This window comes from Gigantopelta aegis, chromosome 9, assembly GCF_016097555.1.
Source record: "Gigantopelta aegis isolate Gae_Host chromosome 9, Gae_host_genome, whole genome shotgun sequence".
In the NCBI taxonomy this organism is placed as follows: Eukaryota; Metazoa; Mollusca; class Gastropoda; order Neomphalida; family Peltospiridae; genus Gigantopelta; species Gigantopelta aegis.
The window spans coordinates 81,618,269-81,640,996 of record NC_054707.1 but is presented as its reverse complement, the minus strand read 5'-3'; the positions used below and the strand labels follow the sequence as shown (position 1 = coordinate 81,640,996).

General features: G+C 36.9%; 1 protein-coding gene across 1 annotated transcript in view; it reads left to right on the top strand.

The window, feature by feature from the left end:
* LOC121381786 (cysteine--tRNA ligase, cytoplasmic-like) overlaps nucleotides 1–22,728 on the top strand; it is a 270,786-nt gene that overhangs the window by 238,280 nt on the left and 9,778 nt on the right. Inside the window, exons 8-18 of the mRNA XM_041511141.1 lie at nucleotides 7,448–7,536; nucleotides 10,669–10,790; nucleotides 11,588–11,700; nucleotides 12,386–12,514; nucleotides 14,084–14,317; nucleotides 15,894–15,994; nucleotides 16,600–16,640; nucleotides 17,618–17,766; nucleotides 18,223–18,288; nucleotides 18,672–18,753; nucleotides 20,392–20,540. Of these exons, the coding sequence (XP_041367075.1) occupies nucleotides 7,448–7,536; nucleotides 10,669–10,790; nucleotides 11,588–11,700; nucleotides 12,386–12,514; nucleotides 14,084–14,317; nucleotides 15,894–15,994; nucleotides 16,600–16,640; nucleotides 17,618–17,766; nucleotides 18,223–18,288; nucleotides 18,672–18,753; nucleotides 20,392–20,540 (1,275 nt within the window). The remainder of the gene's footprint in view (nucleotides 1–7,447; nucleotides 7,537–10,668; nucleotides 10,791–11,587; nucleotides 11,701–12,385; nucleotides 12,515–14,083; nucleotides 14,318–15,893; nucleotides 15,995–16,599; nucleotides 16,641–17,617; nucleotides 17,767–18,222; nucleotides 18,289–18,671; nucleotides 18,754–20,391; nucleotides 20,541–22,728) is intronic.

Genomic DNA, 22,728 nt, shown 5'->3' with positions numbered 1-22,728 from the left:
ATGCAGTAATGGATAAAGTGCTTTCAGTTTGGTGTCAGATGGTAAAGGTGCAGTCACAGATCTGTAACATGTAACTAACATTTATTGTGAGAATAGCAAATTTAATAGTTAACAAGATTTTTAAAATGTAGTTTTTCCTAGTAATAATAAAGTATATTTTTAAATTACCCTCCCTCACCCCTCCATTGGCCTCTTTCTCATCTGTCCTATAAATTTAACTAATGCAAAAAAAAGTCTAAATTAATTTATATCTCCTTAAATACCACTCCACACAGTCAGAAGATGGAAAAACATTCATAATAGGAATCAGTGTTTATATTGTATAACACACACCACATATATACACAGTCAATACTGGAGAAATAGAAGTACTGTTCCAGAGAGTAACATGCATCTGTGGTCATACCATCTAAAATATTTTTACAAAAATTCCCCCTCACTCTCAACTGACCCCACCCGCACCCCCACCCACCCTTCCCACCCTGGAGTTGCTCACTGGCTATGTCAGAGGCCAAATCCGGGGCGGGCGTGCCCAAACCTAAGTTGGATAGGGGCACGTCAAAAAGTTCCCGCATCCTGCATCTGCGGGGTGGCATTTAGCTCAGTCGGTTGAAGGCTCACTTGATGTGCTTGCATCGCAGGATCGAACCACCTTGGTGGATCCATTCAACTGATTGGGTTTTTTCCCATTCCAACCAATGCACTACAGCTGGTCAAAGGCTGTGGTATGTGCTGTCCTGCCTGTGGGGGAGTGTATTTATCCTGCAACCACCATTTCTATTGACAGAATATGATGATGGATAAAGCAGTCGTATTCTGCTACTAGCAAGATATGACTTTTGACATCATTCATGTGACATCACATGCAAAGCTATATTACAAAATAGCTCATTTGACCTCTAGGTCATCATACAATGTGGCTGAAATATCAGAAATAATAGCTTTTCCCTTTTATTTTTATGGTCTGCAGGATAAAGATAATAACTAGTTAATGATCTCAGATATCTACTTTATCCTGTTCAGACCTCGCCGAATTTCCCATTTTTACCTTCACAGGATAAAGCAGATATCTGACATCATTAACTAGTTATTCTTACCTTCACGGGATAAAGCAGATATCTGACATCATTAACTAGTTATTCTTACCTTCACGGGATAAAGCAGATATCTGACATCATTAACTAGTTATTCTTACCTTCACGGGATAAAGCAGATATCTGACATCATTAACTAGTTATTCTTACCTTCACGGGATAAAGCAGATATCTGACATCATTAACTAGTTATTCTTACCTTCACGGGATAAAGCAGATATCTGACATCATTAACTAGTTATTCTTACCTTCACGGGATAAAGCAGACATCTGACATCATTAACTACTTATTCTTACCTTCACGGGATAAAGCAGATATCTGACATCATTAACTAGTTATTCTTACCTTCACGGGATAAAGCAGACATCTGACATCATTAACTAGTTATTCTTACCTTCACGGGATAAAGCAGACATCTGACATCATTAACTACTTATTCTTACCTTCACGGGATAAAGCAGATATCTGACATCATTAACTAGTTATTCTTACCTTCACGGGATAAAGCAGACATCTGACATCATTAACTAGTTATTCTTACCTTCACGGGATAAAGCAGACATCGGACATCATTAACTAGTTATTCTTACCTTCACGGGATAAAGCAGACATCGGACATCATTAACTAGTTATTCTTACCTTCACGGGATAAAGCAGACATCTGACATCATTAACTAGTTATTCTTACCTTCACGGGATAAAGCAGACATCTGACATCATTAACTAGTTATTCTTACCTTCACGGGATAAAGCAGATATCTGACATCATTAACTACTTATTCTTACCTTCACGGGATAAAGCAGACATCTGACATCATTAACTACTTATTCTTACCTTCACGGGATAAAGCAGACATCTGACATCATTAACTACTTATTCTTACCTTCACGGGATAAAGCAGACATCTGACATCATTAACTAGTTATTCTTACCTTCACGGGATAAAGCAGACATCTGACATCATTAACTAGTTATTCTTACCTTCACGGGATAAAGCAGATATCTGACATCATTAACTAGTTATTCTTACCTTCACGGGATAAAGCAGACATCTGACATCATTAACTACTTATTCTTACCTTCACGGGATAAAGCAGATATCTGACATCATTAACTAGTTATTCTTACCTTCACGGGATAAAGCAGACATCTGACATCATTAACTAGTTATTCTTACCTTCACGGGATAAAGCAGACATCTGACATCATTAACTAGTTATTCTTATCTTCACGGGATAAAGCAGACATCGGACATCATTAACTAGTTATTCTTACCTTCACGGGATAAAGCAGACATCTGACATCATTAACTAGTTATTCTTACCTTCACGGGATAAAGCAGACATCTGACATCATTAACTAGTTATTCTTACCTTCACGGGATAAAGCAGATATCTGACATCATTAACTAGTTATTCTTACCTTCACGGGATAAAGCAGACATCTGACATCATTAACTAGTTATTCTTACCTTCACGGGATAAAGCAGACATCTGACATCATTAACTAGTTATTCTTACCTTCACGGGATAAAGCAGACATCTGACATCATTAACTAGTTATTCTTACCTTCACGGGATAAAGCAGACATCTGACATCATTAACTAGTTATTCTTACCTTCACGGGATAAAGCAGACATCTGACATCATTAACTAGTTATTCTTACCTTCACGGGTTAAAGCAGACATCTGACATCATTAACTAGTTATTCTTACCTTCACGGGATAAAGCAGATATCTGACATCATTAACTAGTTATTCTTACCTTCACGGGATAAAGCAGACATCTGACATCATTAACTAGTTATTCTTACCTTCACGGGATAAAGCAGACATCTGACATCATTAACTACTTATTCTTACCTTCACGGGATAAAGCAGATATTTGACATCATTAACTAGTTATTCTTACCTTCACGGGATAAAGCAGACATCTGACATCATTAACTAGTTATTCTTACCTTCACGGGATAAAGCAGATATCTGACATCATTAACTAGTTATTCTTACCTTCACAGGATAAAGCAGATATCTGACATCATTAACTAGTTATTCTTACCTTCACGGGATAAAGCAGACATCTGACATCATTAACTAGTTATTCTTACCTTCACAGGATAAAGCAGATATCTGACATCATTAACTAGTTATTCTCTGTATGAAAGATCCCTTGCTGCATTAGGAAAAATGTAGTGGGTTTCATCTGATGACTACATGTCAGAATTACCAAATATTTGACAGCCAATAGCAAATGATTAATTAATCAATGTGCTCTAGTGGTGTTGTTAAAGAAAACAAATATATATATATATATGTGCGTGCATCTACCTACAGAGTGTATCAAGTCCCATAGACAGTAATACTCGGTAATGTGAGTCCTGCTCTTTGAAAATGTTATCTTTTTAACCCTTTACACTTTGACAGTTGCATATACAATTAATTAGACAGTAGCTTTGGCTCATTTTCACCTAAAATATTCCTTGTCATATAGATAGGAAGACATTAATCTCATTGGACAGACAAAAAAAAAAAAAATTCTCAATGTTTCCAAACTTTACAATTAGCAATAAATGTATAATGAAAATTGGGACATTAGAAATGACCGCTGGTTTAATGTTATTTACCATTAAATATAAGAACAAAATTTCTAAAATAAAAAATAGATAGTAAAATTGATGTTTATGCTCCTTTTTGTAATTCATCTCGCCAGGTTTTGACTAAATTTGCAGTCCAAGTCAAGGTTCCATAATTATGTAACCAGTGGTGACCACTGAAGTTACATTGGAACCAGACAGATTTAGAATGGTTCCATTTATTGAAGTATATTGTCATTCATGTTGAAAAGTTCATCATAAAAATATAAATATTTAAAAAAAACCCACTTCTTTTAATTTTCATATCCTTCAGTTAGCTTTGTTATAAGGTGTTGTTTCGAAATTCATGCTTAACAATGTTTATTTTACATCATCTGGAATATCATGATTTCTGACCTTGTACTAAACACATGACCAACTGACTACAAACACGTGACCAGCTGACTTCAAACACGTGACCAGCTGACTTCAAACACCTGACTACAAACACGTGACCAGCTGACTACAAACACTTGACCAGCTGACTACAAACATGTGACCAGCTGACTACAAACACGTGACCAGCTGACTTCAAACATGTGACCAGCTGACTACAAACACGTGACCAGCTGACTACAAACACGTGACCAGCTGACTTCAAACACATGACTATAAACACCTGACTACAAACACGTGACCAGCTGACTACAAACATGTGACCAGCTGACTTCAAACACCTGACTACAAACACCTGACTACAAACACGTGACCAGCTGACTACAAACATGTGACCAGCTGACTACAAACACGTGACCAGCTGACTACAAACACGTGACCAGCTGACTACAAACACGTGACCAGCTGACTTCAAACACCTGACTATAAACACCTGACTACAAACACGTGACCAGCTGACTACAAACATGTGACCAGCGGACTTCAAACACCTGACTACAAACACCTGACTACAAACACGTGACCAGCTGACTACAAACACGTGACCAGCTGACTACAAACACGTGACCAGCTGACTACAAACACGTGACCAGCTGACTACAAACACGTGACCAGCTGACTTCACGTCACTGACTACAACCACGTGACCAGCTGACTACAAACACGTGACCAGCTGACTACAAACACGTGACCAGCTGACTTCAAACACGTGACCAGCTGACTACAAACACGTGAGCAGCTGACTTTACATCACTGACTACAACCACGTGACCAGCTGACTACAAACACGTGACCAGCTGACTACAAACACGTGACCAGCTGACTACAAACACGTGACCAGCTGACTACAAACACGTGACCAGCTGACTTCAAACACCTGACTACAAACACGTGACCAGCTGACTTCAAACACGTGACCAGTTGACTACAAACACCTGACCAGCTGACTACAAACACGTGAGCAGCTGACTTTACATCACTGACTACAACCACGTGACCAGCTGACTACAAACACGTGACCAGCTGACTACAAACACGTGACCAGCTGACTACAAACACGTGACCAGCTGACTACAAACACGTGACCAGCTGACTACAAACACGTGACCAGCTGACTTCAAACACCTGACTACAAACACGTGACCAGCTGACTTCAAACACGTGACCAGTTGACTACAAACACCTGACCAGCTGACTACAAACACGTGACCAGCTGACTTCAAACACGTGACCAGCTGACTACAAACACGTGACCAGCTGACTACAAACACGTGACCAGCTGACTACAAACACGTGACCAGCTGACTACAAACACGTGACCAGCTGACTACAAACACGTGACCAGCTGACTACAAACACGTGACCAGCTGACTACAACCACGTGACCAGCTGACTACAACCACGTGACCAGCTGACTACAAACACGTGACCAGCTGACTACAAACACGTGACCAGCTGACTACAAACACGTGACCAGCTGACTACAAACACGTGACCAGCTGACTACAAACACGTGACCAGCTGACTTCAAACACTATAATATTTATCACCATGGCAGGACTGGTAGTATTAATTGTGCTATTCAAAGTCAGGTGCACTTTGAACTTTGACCCGGTAAGATGCTGTTTGGTATACTGCTATCTACAAGGCCAAGTGTGTTTGTACCAAGCTTTCCAATTGGTTTAATTATCACCTCATGCATGTTTATGAAAACAGTGAATACCGGATGGTTATTTTTCAAGAATTTCAGCTCTTTTTTTCCCAATGATGTTTCGAAAAAGTAACAGCAATTAGAAAAATATAATAAAAAAATTAAATGGTAATGATATACGTGGCTATTTCTTATGGTTTTTAGCCAATTTTCACATGATCTTTAATGTTTTTTTCTCTTCATCCTGTAAGATCTCTTTTCCTTTTGTTCTTTAAGGTTCATCATTTCCATTTTTTATATTCAGTAGGTCCTTTTCAAAATCTTCTTTGTCATCCAATACACCATTCCAGACTGTGTCTTTTTAGTTGTGATAGATTATAGATTATATTTCTGGCTGCCATAGGTGTTTGGGGGGGGGGGGGGGGGGGGGCTGATACAAAAAGTATTAAAAGACTGCACTAAAAACTTAAGTCTTTACCCAGTCTACACTCAATTCCATGTTAGGATGAGGGGCTGTCATTTCTGTCGGACACCATAACGGCAACTCGCCACCATAGGTCCTGGCAGCGTAATATAGTCTGGTTTAGGAAATAGTTCCTCATAACAAACAAAAATATTACAAAATTCTGATATGCTTTTTGAAATCTTTCTTTCATGATTACACATAAGTTGACCTCTGTAGTATTTAAATATAACCCATTGTTTTGAAGGTAATAGTTATATGCAGTACTAACTGATAACAACTGTGCAAGTGTTACAGTGACACTTGTATAACAGCAACACGAGGAGGTACTCAGGCATGGTGGTTGTTAACTGAAAACTTTTGTGGTCGACCTATGTTTATTTTTTACACGATACTTGTCAGTTGAGAACATTACCTAATATTAGTAGTCACATATATTCTGACATAGAAATTGTATAAAACTGCATGGAGTAATTAATGATGATGTGTAACCTAAACAGATGTTTTGGATTGTTTTTATGTTGACTCAGTCTTTGTGGACTTCTGTACATGAATTAATAGTATTGTTTTTTTTGTTTTTATCTTGGATGTTCCAGCAGGTTTTTTGTTTGTTCCCCCCTCTTCCCACTCCTGTACTGAAAAATTTACTCCATATAATTTGATGGTATTTTGTGAAGAAACTTTTTCATTACTTGATTACCTTTTTTAATGTTATGTGAGTTGTTGTGAATTTTAAAACTACAATTTATTTTACCCTTAAATAAATACTCGACTCTGCAGCTTTAATTTACATAGGACAGGATGTAACCCAGTCAAAAGAATGCTTTCCTGAGGTACTAGTGTCATAGAATTGAAACCCCACTGTTGACCTATTGGTTTCTCCCAAAAGCCATGGTATGTGCTGTCCTGTCTGGTTAAAATTACACATACAAGATCCTTTACTGCTAAAGAAAAAATGAGTGAATTTCTTCTGACAACTGAAAAAATCGAATGTTTGAATTCCAGAAGCCAAAGATTAATTAATTAATGTGCTCTTGTGGTCATTAAAAAACCCACTCAAAAATACTTTAGTTATCACCTATCAGCTTTCTTTGAGGGTCAAGTGGAAGATTAGCTTGTGCTAAACCTGTCACCCTCATTAAATAAAGTTATTACGGTATTATTATTATTATTATTATGGTTCTCTGTATTTAATTGTTTTTCACCAGGTGTTGCCAGCAGATGTTTTGACTCGGGTCAGCGAGTACGTACCAGAAATCATTGATTTCGTGAAGAAAATCATTGAAAATGGTTTCGCGTAAGTACACCTGTTAATAATGGTTTTGCGTAAGTACACCTGTTAATAATGGTTTCGCGTAAGTACACCTGTTAATAATGGTTTCGCATAAGTACACCTGTTAATAATGGTTTCACGTAAGTACACCTGTTAATAATGGTTTCGCGTAAGTACACCTGTTAATAATGGTTTCGCGTAAGTACACCTGTTAATAATGGTTTCGCGTAAGTACACCTGTTAATAATGGTTTCGCGTAAGTACACCTGTTAATAATGGTTTCGCGTAAGTACACCTGTTAATAATGGTTTCGCGTAAGTACACCTGTTAATAATGGTTTCGCGTAAGTACACCTGTTAATAATGGTTTCGCGTAAGTACACCTGTTAATAATGGTTTCACGTAAGTACACCTGTTAATAATGGTTTCACGTAAGTACACCTGTTAATAATGGTTTCACGTAAGTACACCTGTTAATAATGATTCCATAATGTTCATCCTGTCTATTCTCGTTCACCATCATTCATTTGTTACGGTAAAATACTCTATTTTTGCGTGGAATTTATTTTTGTGCTTTTCGCGTTTTAATAAAATTTGTGAAAATAAAGGCTGACGAAAATTGGACATTTAAAAAGAAAGAAAAAACCTGCAGTCTCGTTCAGTCAGACTGGGCCGAAACATTGTTAGTTTACGCTGCACAGGACTAGTAGTAACAATACAACACTTAAAACTTTAAATAAAATTTAAAAAACCCAGTATATAAGATAATAAACAATACTACATTTTGTATGGGATTTTTTCACAAGTGCTGGTGATGAAAGCAACACATGTTTAAAAACCGGAAGTAAACATCACAGTATATTAAAATGGAGAAGTGAAACAAATCCGGGTTGGGCTTGTACAGCAACAGTATACTTGTTACGTAGTAGTACATATTAAGTCTTCACATTAAATATTTTACCTGATGGTCAATCACAAACCATATTAAACAAGTATTTTCACAGTAATAAGTATTGTTTAAATCAAACTTGAGCTAGCATTCAAATTGTTTTGTTTGCGGATTCATTTTTTTTATAACATTTTTGAGGATTACGAAAAAGTGCACAGGTTAGCCTAAGCATCTTTTCATAAATTTATGGTATTTTGTAAACAATAAACATCAATACTGGTACTTCATTTTTTTTCACTGGTGAAGAGATGGGGGATTCGCAAAAATAAATGCTCGTAAACTAACTCATTTTCATTAAATTGTGAAAATTTGTTACCGTGAAATTAAAGTATTTTACAGAATGCATCATTATTAAAAGGTGGCAAAATGTAGCTAACACAGGAGAGAAGGGCTACTGTGCCTACCACTTGAGGATGAACAATGTAAGGGGGTTTTCCTACTTCATATAAATAAAGATAAAAATATGGCTTGTGTACCCCTCCCCCCACTAGAAACTGTGTATTCCAACCCCTCCAAATAGCTTCCTACATGCCTAAAGAATACTCACCAGAGGTGTGATGAGTTGAAGATAGGTTACGAGCTCAACCAGTGACAGTGGTATGTACTGTCCTGTCTATGTGACAGCGCATATAACAGATCCCTTGTGCTGCTTTATCAGTAGAAGTATTATTTCTTATTCCAGCCAGTGCACCACGACTGGTATATCAAAGGCCATGGTATGTGCTATCCTGCCGGTGGCTCTAGTGGTGTCACTAAACAAAAGAAACAAACAGTAGAAGTAGCCCATATGGTGGTAACATATTTCCTCTCTTTCTCACAACCAAATATTGAAATAACCACATGTTAGACACCAAATAGCTGTAATTTAAAATGTACCCAGGTGCTGTTAATGAGTTAGTACTTTTCTTTTACTTGCAAATAGCCATAGTTTAAAATGTACTCAGGTGCTGTTAAAGAAACCTTCATTTCCTTTCCTATTAAAATAACATCATGAATGAGTTACTCTCAGGTTACATGAAGATGCTGGTGTCCAGACGGATATTATTGCTGTTCACAGCAGGAAGAAAAATTATTTTAGAAGACGTTAGACAACTACCGTACAGCTGTGTGTATCATAATACTAGTGTTAATTTCTTGATAAAGAACAGAAAGGAAATATCTGTTTAAAGTTGTCTGCATATTTTTAGCAAAGCTATTTGGTGTCTAACAAAAGGTTATAATGACACAAGAGACAGGGTGAGAGAGAGAGAGAAAGAAGGAAGGAAAGAGAGGAGGGAAGGAGAGATAGAAAGGAAGGAAAGAGAGAGAGAGAGAGAGAGAGAGAGAGAATGAAGAGAAGGAGGGAGGCAAGGACAGAGAGGAGGGAGGGAACGATAAAGAGAAGGAGGGAGGGAACGATAAAGAGAAGGAGGGAGGGAGAGCGTGAAAAGGAGGGAGAGAGAGACAGACCTGCTGCTACCACTCAAAACAATAACATTGTATATGAATTTTCTCATGTGTAGAAAAGTATATAGCATGGTGTTTAATGTACTGTGTATCAGTCATGGGGTGCTGGTTGTCCACTGAGTGCAGTCGGTATTCAACCCTGATCGGTGTAGGTCTTCACTTTTCACTCAAATAGTTCAGTGGTAGAGAGAGTCAGCTGAGGAAACATGGTTTCTAGAAGCAACAGCCATCTGGGGTAGTACCTGTCCCCTTGCCTCCTGCAGTGGGTATGGCCCTGAGTACATATAAAAGACCCCTTGCTGCTAGTTGGTAGAACCGGCCTTGGTGGCATCGTGGTTAAGCCATTGGACATACGGCTGGTAGGTACAGGGTTTGCAGCCGGTACCAGCTCCCACCCAAAACGAGTTTTTAACAACTCAATGGGTAGGTGTAAGACCACTACACCGTCTTCTCTCTCACTAACCACTAACAATTAACAACTAATCCACTGTCCTGGACAGACAGCCCAGATAGCTGAGGTGTGTACCCAGGACAGCGTGCTTGAATCTTAATTGGATATAAGCACAAAAATAAGTTGAAATAAATAAATAAAAGTTGGTAGAAGTGGATTTTGATTTGCACTACAATAGACTAAGTGTTGAAAAATAACCATATATTTAAAACCAAATTCTCAGGGATTAAAAAACAGTGTTTAGTGTTGTTATTTTCCTTTCCTTTCACATGTGTCTAACTAATTGTGTATCTGTAATGATGTTCACCCAGGTACGAGTCTGGTGGATCTGTGTATTTCAACACGACAACCTTTGACCAGAAAGACGACCACCATTATGCCAAGCTGGTCCCCGAGGCATACGGAGATAACAAGGCACTGGCTGAAGGAGAAGGTTAGTCCGTCCGTCCATTCATCCATCCATCCATTCATCCATCCATCCATCCATCCATCCGTCCGTCCGTCCGTCCGTCCGTCCGTCCGTCCGTCCATCCATCCATCCATCCATCCATCCATCCATCTATTCATAATTATTTTCATGCTTATAGCCAACTCAAGTTCAAGTACACTGTCCTGGGCATACACTTTACATATGTGAACTGTCTGGCCAGGCCAGTGGGTTAATGGTTAGTTAGTGAGAGAGAAGTCAGTGTAGTGGTCTTACACCTACCCACTGAGTCGTTAAAACTCTCTCTGGGTGGGAGCCGGTACCGGGAGGTGAACCCAGTACCTACCAGCCTCATGTCCAATGGCTACAGTCTTTAATAGGGAGACTAATTCTGTGGAGACTTTGGTAATGTCTTGAGTCTGGAAAAATATAAATAAGAACAGGTTCAGGATATAAAAAACACTTGTCCATACTGAGTTAATATACTGGGTGACAGCTGCAATGCCTCTCTGTTAGTTAGACTCTTACTGAATTAGTGATTTTGTTTAATTCCAAATGTACATCTTATAGTAAAAATGGTTTCTTGGTTCCTTAAGAACATAGTGATTGTGTTCGATTTTTAACATTCCTTTTCACCTGAATTGTTTTTTATTGTTCTGTATGGAATTTAAAATGTGTTAAGTTGTTAAATAAACAATTTCCTTCCTTCCTGTTTGGAATTTTGTTTCATTTTCTCTAATGCTTCTTCATTTCAAATGTATAACTGTGTGAAATACTATAATTGTGTTTTGTTTTCTGTACAGGTGAACTCAGTGTGTCAGAAGAACGACTTGGAGAAAAGAAAAGTGTCAACGATTTCGCCGTGTGGAAAGCGTCCAAGCCAGGAGAACCGTCCTGGGACTCCCCATGGGGGAAAGTAAGTTTTTTTTTTTTTTTTTTTTTTTTTATATAATTTTTTTTTGTTATAGGATCATAAATGTGTTTATTGTGTTGTTTGCCAGAAAGAGACCACTAAGTGTTAATTAATTCACCATGACTTTGATTTCAATGGGCTTTTTATTTTACTAATTTCATTATAATTACATGTATATGACAAAATAAAATAAAAAACAACTCTTTTTAAATTCTGACAGTTCAGTTTAAATGGTGAAGAGAAGGTTGATGTCTTATAAAAATAAAATGGGGGTGAATGCCTGAAGCTTATTTAGATATGTTTGAATCTCTAATGGAAAAATGTAGCGGGTTTTTCTTTAAAACTAAATGTCAGAATTATCAGATGTTTGTGACATCCAAGATCTAATGATCTATAAATAATTGTGCTCTAGTGGTGTCAATGAACAAAAACAAACTATATCTTGAGTCTGATGTGGAATGGATGATAGTTTGCAGGTCTAATCTGTACTGCTCAAGCAGCTAGTGTTTGTTACTCTGCATTGACTTTTATTGATGTCATATCTTTGTGAAACTGTCCCTTGGACTCTGTCTTGTACCAATATATTATTTTGAATGTGGTCAGTTAATTCATCAGGTTGTTGATTTATTTACCCACTCAAATACTCACCTAATTACTCACTTGCTCACTTGTTTTGTTTTCTTTCCAGGGTAGACCAGGCTGGCATATTGAGTGCTCTGTAATGGCCAGCTGCATAACGGGTGAATCCATGGACATACACACAGGGGGTTATGACCTCAAGTTTCCCCATCACGACAATGAACTTGCCCAGTCAGAGGTAATCCTAATATTATTATTACATGTACTTAGGATCTTCTGCAAAAAAACCACAACAATATATTATAAGTTAGGTTAGGATATACATGTCGCTGATTGTCTGCATTGTGATGGATTGTAGAATTGATTGTTCTTGGTTGACCTAGATATTGTTCCATTCTAAATAGTTCTCCACAGCCATCATATCATTAAGACTATGGTAGAGCCTGTCCTCTGTATAATAGAATGCATACAAAAGATCCCTTGCTCCTTTTTAGTAGGTGTAGCCTGTGTGGTATTTGCAGGTTTCATCTTTATTCTCTAGACCAAGTTTCAAAATAATCTTGTGTTAGACATCAAATGGAGTTAAGATAAGCCTCTGTTAAGGCCACGATACATCTACAATGTCTTGGAGACCTTAAGATAAGCCTCTGTTTAGGCCACGATACATCTACAATGTCTTGGAGACCTTAAGATAAGCCTCTGTTTAGGCCACGATACATCTACAATTCTTGGAGACCTTAAAATAAGCCTCTGTTAAGGCCACGATACATCTACAATGTCTTGGAGACCTTAAGATAAGCCTCTGTTTAGGCCACGATACATCTACAATGTCTTTGAGACCTTAAGATAAGCCTCTGTTTAGGCCACGATACATCTACAATGTCTTTGAGACCTTAAGATAAGCCTCTGTTTAGGCCACGATACATCTACAATGTCTTGGAGACCTTAAGATAAGCCTCTGTTTAGGCCACGATACATCTACAATGTCTTGGAGACCTTAAGATAAGCCTCTGTTTAGGCCACGATACATCTACAATGTCTTGGAGACCTTGTTTCTCAGACTTTCTCTTAAGATGTATCGTCAAAAGTCTCTGTGACCTGAAGTCAAGATAATCGTGTATTAAACTTCAAATAGCCATAGTGTCTCGGAGACTTTGTGTCCTGAAGTCAAGATAACCCTACTCTATGTTAGACTTCAAATAGAATTTAAAACGATCTGAAGTCAAGATAACCCTATGTTACACTTCAAATACAATTTAAAGTGACCTGAAAGTAAAATTTGTTTTATTTAATGATGCCACTAGAGCACATTGATTTTTTATCTTATCATCGGCTATTGGACATCAAACATGTGGTCATTCTGACACTGTTTTTTAAAGGAAACCCGCTGTCGCCACATAGGTTACTCTTTTACAACAGGCAGCAAGGGATCTTTTATTTGCGCTTCCCACGGGCAGGATAGCACAAACCATGGCCTTTGTTGAACCAGTTATGGATCACTGGTCAGTGCAAGTGGTTTACACCTACCCATTGAGCCTTGCGGAGCACTTACTCAGGGTTTGGAGTTGGTATCTGGATTAAAAATCCCATGCTTCGACTGGGATCCGAACCCAGTACCTACCAGCCTGTAGACCAATGGCCTAACCACGATGCCACCGAGGCCAGTAAAAAAGTGACCTGAAGTCAAGATAATCCTGTATTAGACTTCAAATAGCCATAGTTTAAAATGTCCTTACATGACAAACAATATAACAATTTCCTTTCATTTTTAAGTTGTCACTGTTTAATTAAAACATTTTTATCACAGGCATATTTTGGCCATGACAGCTGGGTGAGATACTTCCTCCATTCTGGTCACCTGACCATTGAGGGCTGCAAGATGTCGAAATCTCTCAAGAACTTTGTGACAATCAAGGACGCGCTGGCGTCGTACTCGGCCCGGCAGATCCGCTTCCTGTACCTGCTGCACTCCTGGAAGGACACGCTCGACTACAGCGGCAACACCATGGATATCGCTATACAGTACGAGAAACACATGAATGTGAGTCAGTGCAATTTTGTAAATTCAGAGTTGACAGTTTTCCAGATTTATTCGGAATTATAGACTTTTAATTGTCTGTACAGTGTTTTCTGGTTTTCATTTTCTATATTCACCATACAATGTTTCTACGTTTTCTGCTGTTTATTCCTACATTTTCTATATTCTCCATACAATGTTTCCAGGTTCCATACAATGTTTCCGGGTTTTCCGCTGTTTGTCCAACATTTTCTATATTCTCCATACAATGTTTCCGGGTTTTCCGCTGTTTGTCCAACATTTTCTATATTCTCCATACAAAACTTATGATATGGTTTTGGCTGATACTTTGCATACATTCTGAATGAAGAAGTTTGTTTTGTTTAACAACACCACTAGAGCACATTGCTTGATTAATCATCGGCTATTGGATGTCAAACATATGGTCATTTTGACACAGTCATGGAGAGGAAACCTGCTACATTTTTCCATTAGTAACAAGGGATCTTTTGTATGCACCATCCCACAGACAGGATAGCACATACCACAGCCTTTGATATACCAGTTGTGGTGCATTGGCTAGAGTAAGAAATAGCCCAGTGGGCCCACCGACAGGGATCGATCCCAGACCGACCATGCATCAAGTGAGTGTTTTCCCACTGAGCTGCATCCCGCCCACATTGTGAATAAGGGCTAGTCTCAGTACACAACCACCAATAATAAATTATGAGTTTTTCAGGGGGGTTTTCATAACCCACTATCATCATCTCTGTTAATTAAAGCTTAGATATTGAGACTGGTTAGAATAGGAAGATAACCCGGTGAGTTCCCTAATAGGGATCAGTCCAGAATCATCCCATCATGCTGCAGGTCAGTGTTCTACTGTTGAGTATATCTTAGATATTGAGACTGGTTAGAATAGGAAGATAACCCGGTGAGTTCCCTAATAGGGATCAGTCCAGAATCATCCCATCATGCTGCAGGTCAGTGTTCTACTGCTGAGTATATCTTATAATGAGATTTAAATTGGGGTCTCACGAAAACATTTCTAACATTTACCAAATAGTCTGAAGTTTTGATCTTATCTGTGTTTTTGTGCTTGGATATATTAGAGCTGCAACCTCCAGTATTTTTTACTGTTTAACCATTTAGAATTGATAATGTCTATTAATTGTTTTTTCTTGTGATATGTCACATTTGTTTAACACTTTAGCTGCAATTGTTAATCTAGATATATAAAAATGTATTCTAATTCGATATGCATATATCGAGAAATTTGTTTGGCTAATCAAAACTCTTAACACTAACATTAACGTGTTGGAAATTTGAGGGGTTCCCCAAGTCTATTTACATATTCATGTGCTACTTCTCAGTGGTTAGTTGATGTACTTACTTTAAAAAATCACATTTTAAACTGTTCTGAAGCAAAATGCATGTTCCTCTAAATTTCATGCAAGAGCAGTAAATATGTTCTCGTTACTATCTAGCTGTAGTTTTCAAATGTGCTGAGGTGATATTAAACAAACATTTCTTATTTCATACACAATCACACCATGGTAGTAAAACGTCACTAAACTAGAGTCTGTGTATTGTGTTGCAGGAATTCTTCTTGACGGTGAAAGACATCATGAGGAAGTCTGCAAGTCACGGGGTTGCTGCTTTTGAGAAGTGGACGGATGCTGAAACCAGCTTGAATGAAAAGTAAAACTCACTTCCATAGAAACATAACTGACTTCATTTTAAATGTGCCGGCTTTTTTAATATATTAAACTATATGTTTTGACAGTTAGATGAATGTTGAAAATGGCTTGAATGAAAAGTAAACCTCACTTCAATAGAAACATAACTTCATTTTAAATATACCAGCTTATGTAATATATTAGACTACGTGTTTTTTTATGAATGTTAAGACCAGCTTGAATGAAAAGTAAGACACAATAAAAACATAACTGACTTGGTTTTAATTGTGCTGGTTTGTGTAAAGCAGTTAACCCTGATTATTAGGCAGTGTAAAATAGGTTCACTTCATGCAGCCTTTTTACCATTAACTTGACAGTTAACAAAGAATCAAGGAATGTAACATACGGTTTTCTCCAGCTAAACAGGGTTGGGGTTTTTAACTAAAAGAGCACTTGGTTGTGGGTGGCATGAGGGGCATTCAATTACCCCCCGACTTTCACCCTGTGGATGTAGTCATAAAAAACCACTATGAAGCCATCTCAGACATGTTAAATTAGTAACTGTTTAAAAAATATTGAGATTTATCATTACTGACCTGGGTTTTTTTTTCTTTTTTTTCCCCTCAGATATCTGGACAAGCGACAGGCAGTCTACGAAGCTCTCTGTGGTATGATGTTGATTCACATATTTTACTTTACACTGTCTTTCATTGTTAGTCTCCCACCATTCCAACTGGAGTGGACTATAGGTTTTATCTATGTCCTTCTGTCTGTCTTTCTGTCTGTCTGTCTGTCCATCTGTCCACACAGTTTTCCTGGGGTTTCTTTCACAGTGCCTCAAATATTAAGCTCAAATTTTGTGTACAGCTTTATCATGTATTATTACAGATCGCTCGTTCCAGCCAGTGCACCACGACTGGTATATCAAAGGCTGTGGTATGTGCCATCCTGTCTGTGGGATGGTGCATATAAAGATCCCTTGCTGCTAATCCAAAAGAGTAGTCCATGAAGTGGCAACAGCGGGTTTCCTCTTAATATTTGTGAGGACCGTAACCGTATGTCGGACGCCATATAACCGTAAATAAAATGTGTTGAGTGCATCGTTAAATAAAACATTTCTAATTCTAATTACAGATCAAGTTTCATGGCTATTTATCCATTTTTGACAGAGTTATAGCTCTTGAACTTAGAAGATTAAACATTTTATTTTCCGGACTGTTTTTTGCAGTGCATCAAGATATTGAGTTGAACGTTTGTGTATAGCTTTATCATGTTCTGTTACAGACCAAGTTTGACCTTCATGGCAATATACCCATTTTTCACAGATTTATGGCCCTTGAATTTAGGAGATATGAACATCTGTTCGGCCCACTAGGGGACAGGTATTGCCTTAGCAGTCCTCTCAGAATGTTTGTTCTTTTAAATATTATTATTTTTCAGTCTCACCTATCTGTGATATATACTGTTTATAAAAGAGCCCTTCCTGCTAATGAAGAGTAGCCAATGTGGCAGATAGGACAGTGCCCCATATATTAGCGGATACCTTCTTCTACACAGAGTGCCCCATATATTAGCGCATTCCTTCTTCTACACAGAGTGTCCCATATATTATTTTATGTTTGAGATGATTCATTTTCTGTTGTAGATTCTGTAGACACAAGAACAACACTGGATCACATACGGGAACTGGTAACCGCTAGCAACAGCTATGTTGCTAAAGCCAAGGCAGAGAAGAGACGACCCAATCAGAAGCTTCTTTACAATATCGCATCCTATGTGACTCAGTTGTTTAAGGTTTGTTGTAATGCCCAGGTTCTTTTTCATAATGAAAATATATTTTATAATCTCCATTGTTTGACTGACACTATATAAGTGTAAATAAAATGTGTTGAGTGCGTCGTTAAATAAAACATTTCTTTCTTTCTTTCCCATTGTTTGAGGTCAGCTATAATAACTAGATATTCTTTATAATGAAAACATTTTGTAAAGACTGTTGATTGAGCCAAACTGTAAAAGTAAATAGACTCAGTTGTATAAGGTTTATTGTGATAATGAACACATTTTGTTAACTCAGTAGTTCACGGTTATTTATAATAATTAGATGTTATTTCTAATATAAAATAATAATATTTTTACCAATGTTTAAAACTAGTTAATAAATTTATTATTTACACTTTTTATTATTGCTTTAAAAGAGTATCTAGCTCAATAGATAGCTGAAGATTTTAAAAAGCGTTTCACTTTATTTAGGTATTTGGAGCTATATCTGGAGACCAGTCTATTGGTTTTCCACATGGAGATGCTCAGTCTAGTGATGTGAGTTAATTATATTTATTTTCCTGCAGCTTCACCTTTTTTTCTTTTTAAATTTGATAATGTTTTGATTCACCTACATGTTTAATTCTGCCACTTGTGAAAATCACTGCAACAATTTTTGTTGTTAAAATTTTCAATCCTAATAATATATTGTTTTTTATTTTTATTTAATTTTGACATAAAAGAACAAAAGAAGAAAGAAAAATAAGAAACAGACCTTGTTTGTGTGGTATAATGTATCCATTTTTTTTACTGGATATATTTGCATGATAGAATTTCATAAAACCAATTGTATCCGATACTTTATCATTATTTAAACAAAACAAAATTCATACCTTTTTTGTCAGTCATTTAAATATCTTTCTTTGTCGTTTGTCATTTAGCTTGAAGAAACAGTGATTCCATATTTGAAAGTGCTTGCTGACTTCCGGGAGAATGTTAGACAGAGTGCTAAGGAGCAGAAAGGTGGGTAGATTTATAGCAGAGTTCAGTGGCCCTTGATGCAGTATTAAAATGTGGCAGTTTAAGAGGAGTGGTGGCAGTATATAAAAGTACACTATTAGTCAGCAAATATGATCTTTTTGATGTGATTGGATCTTTCAATTACTCATTCCATAGTGGGGAATGGGAGATAACCCAGTGGTAAAGCGCATGCCTGATGCACGGTCGGTCTAGGATTGATTCCTGTTGAATGGCCCATTGGGCTATTTCTTGTTCCAGCCAGTGCACCATGGCTGGTACATCACATGCTGTGGTATGTGCTGTCCTGTCTGTGGGATGGTGCATATTAAAGATCCCTTGCTACTAATAGAAAACTGTAGTGGTTTTCCTCTCTATATGTCAAAATGACCAAATGTTTGACATCTAATAGCTGATGATTAATAAATCAATGTGCTCTAGTGGTGTCATTAAACAAAACAAATTAAAAAATTTCATTCCATGGTGGGAAAAAAGAAAGTAAAGTTTAATACACTGAGGGGACTAATATCTTTCCAGGTTTAAATATTAAACATATATAAGAAAACTTCATCAAAATAGGTTTTTCTAAATAATATATTATGATACAGGGTAGGCATATTTTGATATGCCATAATTTAAAACATTGTCATACTATCCATCCACTATATTTATATTCTCCAAAGTAAAATGGCAATTTCTCTTCAGGTGAATATCTTAATAAGAAATAAAATCAAATGTGGTTTTATTGGGGGTTTTAATTTTAAAAGACCACTCACTGCCTTTGTGAATTTTAATATTCCATCCTATGTTTACAGTAAAAATACAAAAGAAGCAAAGCTTAAGCAATATTCATCTTGGGGGGGGGAAAGCCACTAAAAACACTACAAAGAACAATTTCAATTAGATTTATCTATACTCTTGCACCTACCCCTGATTATAGACTCATACCTTGTTTGTATGATGATACCATCACCAACACATATTTTTCAACAACTATTCTGTTATCACTTGTCTAATAAAAGTAATGAAAAACAATGTGTAATCAAACAATGGAAAATTCTGATTGTGTTTGGATTTCTTCATCGCAGAATGTCAATAATTTGATGATGAAATTCTTGAGCTAACATGGACGCTTTCAACAGAACACACTTATACAAAAACATCATTATAAAAATTATAACATTTATTGCCATGGTTGTACAGTGAAACCTTTCTAAACCGGATCATGAAAGAAATGTTTTATTTAACGATGCACTCAACACATTGTATTTATGGTTATATGGCATCAGACATATGGTTAAGGACCACACAGATATTGAGAGAGAAAACCCACTGTTGCCACTTCATGGGCTACTCTTTTCGATTAGCAGCAAGGGATCTTTTATATGCACCATCCCACAGACAGGATAGTACATACCACAGCCTTTGATATACCAGTCATGAAACCAGATCATGCCGGCGACCTAATACTTATCAGATTTAGACAGGATTCTGATTGGTTGCATTTTACAATTTAGAAAATTCTGCACCATGAAACTTGGTCAGTTTTGACAGGATTCCGGTTTGCTCAGGGTCTGGTTTAGACAGGTTTCACTGTACTTTATTAACTGTTATTTAAGATCTACATTTTTTTTTACCTTTTAGCGACGGGTATTCTGAAAATGTGTGATGATATTCGCGACAATGTTCTCCCGAACCTGGGTGTGCGACTCGAGGACCATGAAGGGGAGCCTCCAGTTATCAAGCTGGTCGACAGGCAGATGCTGCTCAAAGAACGTGACGAAAAAATCCAAGTGAGTCGTTTCACTTTAAAAAAAACTTTTATCAGAAGTTTAAGGCTTTTCAACCTTGACATTATCTGTTTGATCTGGAGGCAATAAGAAAATGTAATACTGTAATTAATATTTTTTTGTTTTGTTAAATCTATATTGGTGGGGAGGTGGGGGGGGGGTAATTTATATTGGTGGGGTTTTTTTAAATTTATATTGTTGGGTTGCTTTTTTTTAATTTATATTGGTGGGTGTTTTTTAAATTTATATTGGTGGGGTTTTTTAAAATTTATATTGGTGGGGGTTTTTTAAATTTATATTGGTGGGGGTTTTTTTAAATTTATATTGGTGGGGTTTTTAAAAATTTATATTGGTGGGGGTTTTTAAAATTTATATTCGTGGGTTTTTTTTTTTTTTTTTATTGGTGGGTTTTTTTAAAATTTATATTGGTGAGGTTTTTTTAAATTTATATTGGTGGGGTTTTTTTTTTTTTGAGGTAATTTATTATGTAAGATAGTGACAGATTTATAGTCCTTCCCACACAGAATGCTGTTTTCTTACTATGGTATTTACTACCAGTTACTTCTTTCTGAGCTGATTGTTTTCTAAATTGCACACAAAAATAGTGGAGTTTTTTGTTATTTCCAAAACTCTTTTACTTTTCTTCTTACGTCAAATAAAAAAATAATGTCCATGGAGGCTAGGAAGGACTATAGTATAAAATCACTTTACTACACTATGCTATTTTGTACAATTTATTATTGCTATACACCAATAAATTCAACAAAAATGGAACCAGGGTGTGACTTGTTTATATACATCTAGAACCAGGGGTATGACATGTTTATATACATCTAGAACCAGGATATGACTTGTTTATATACATCTAGAACCAGGGTATGACTTGTTTATATACATCTAGAACCTGGGTATGACTTGTTTATATACATCTAGAACCAGGGTATGACTTGTTTATATACATCTAGAATCTAGAACCTGGTATACTTGACTTGTTTATATACATCTAGAATGACTTGTTTATATACATCTAGAACCAGGGTATGACTTGTTTATATACATCTAGAACCTGGGTATGACTTGTTTATATACATCTAGAACCTGGGTATGACTTGTTTATATACATCTAGAACCTGGGTATGACTTGTTTATATACATCTAGAACCTGGGTATGACTTGTTTATATACATCTAGAACCTGGGTATGACTTGTTTATATACATCTAGAACCTGGGTATGACTTGTTTATATACATCTAGAACCTGGGTGTGACTTGTTTATATACATCTAGAACCTGGGTATGACTTGTTTATATACATCTAGAACCTGGGTGTGACTTGTTTATATACATCTAGAACCTGGGTATGACTTGTTTATATACATCTAGAACCTGGGTATGACTTGGGTACTTGACTTGTTTATATACATCTAGAACCTGGGTATGACTTGTTTATATACATCTAGAACCTGACTTGTTTATATACATCTAGAACCTGGGTATGACTTGTTTATATACATCTAGAACCTGGGTATGACTTGTTTATATACATCTAGAACCTGGGTATGACTTGTTTATATACATCTAGAACCTGGGTATGACTTGTTTATATACATCTAGAACCTGGGTATGACTTGTTTATATACATCTAGAACCTGGGTATGACTTGTTTATATACATCTAGAACCTGGGTATGACTTGTTTATATACATCTAGAACCAGGGTGTGACTTGTTTATATACATCTGACTGGGTTGTTTATATACATCTAGAACCTGGGTATGACTTGTTTATATACATCTAGAACCTGGGTATGACTTGTTTATATACATCTAGAACCTAGGGTGACTTGTTTATATACACTTGTTTATATACATCTAGAACCAGGGTATGACTTGTTTATATACATCTAGAACCTGGGTATGACTTGTTTATATACATCTAGAACCTGGGAACCTGGGTGACTTGTTTATATACATCTAGAACCAGGGTATGACTTGTTTATATACATCTAGAACCTGGGTATGACTTGTTTATATACATCTAGAACCTGGGTGTGACTTGTTTATATACATCTAGAACCTGGGTATGACTTGTTTATATACATCTAGAACCTGGGTGTGACTTGTTTATATACATCTAGAACCTGGGTGTGACTTGTTTATATACATCTAGAACCTGGGTATGACTTGTTTATA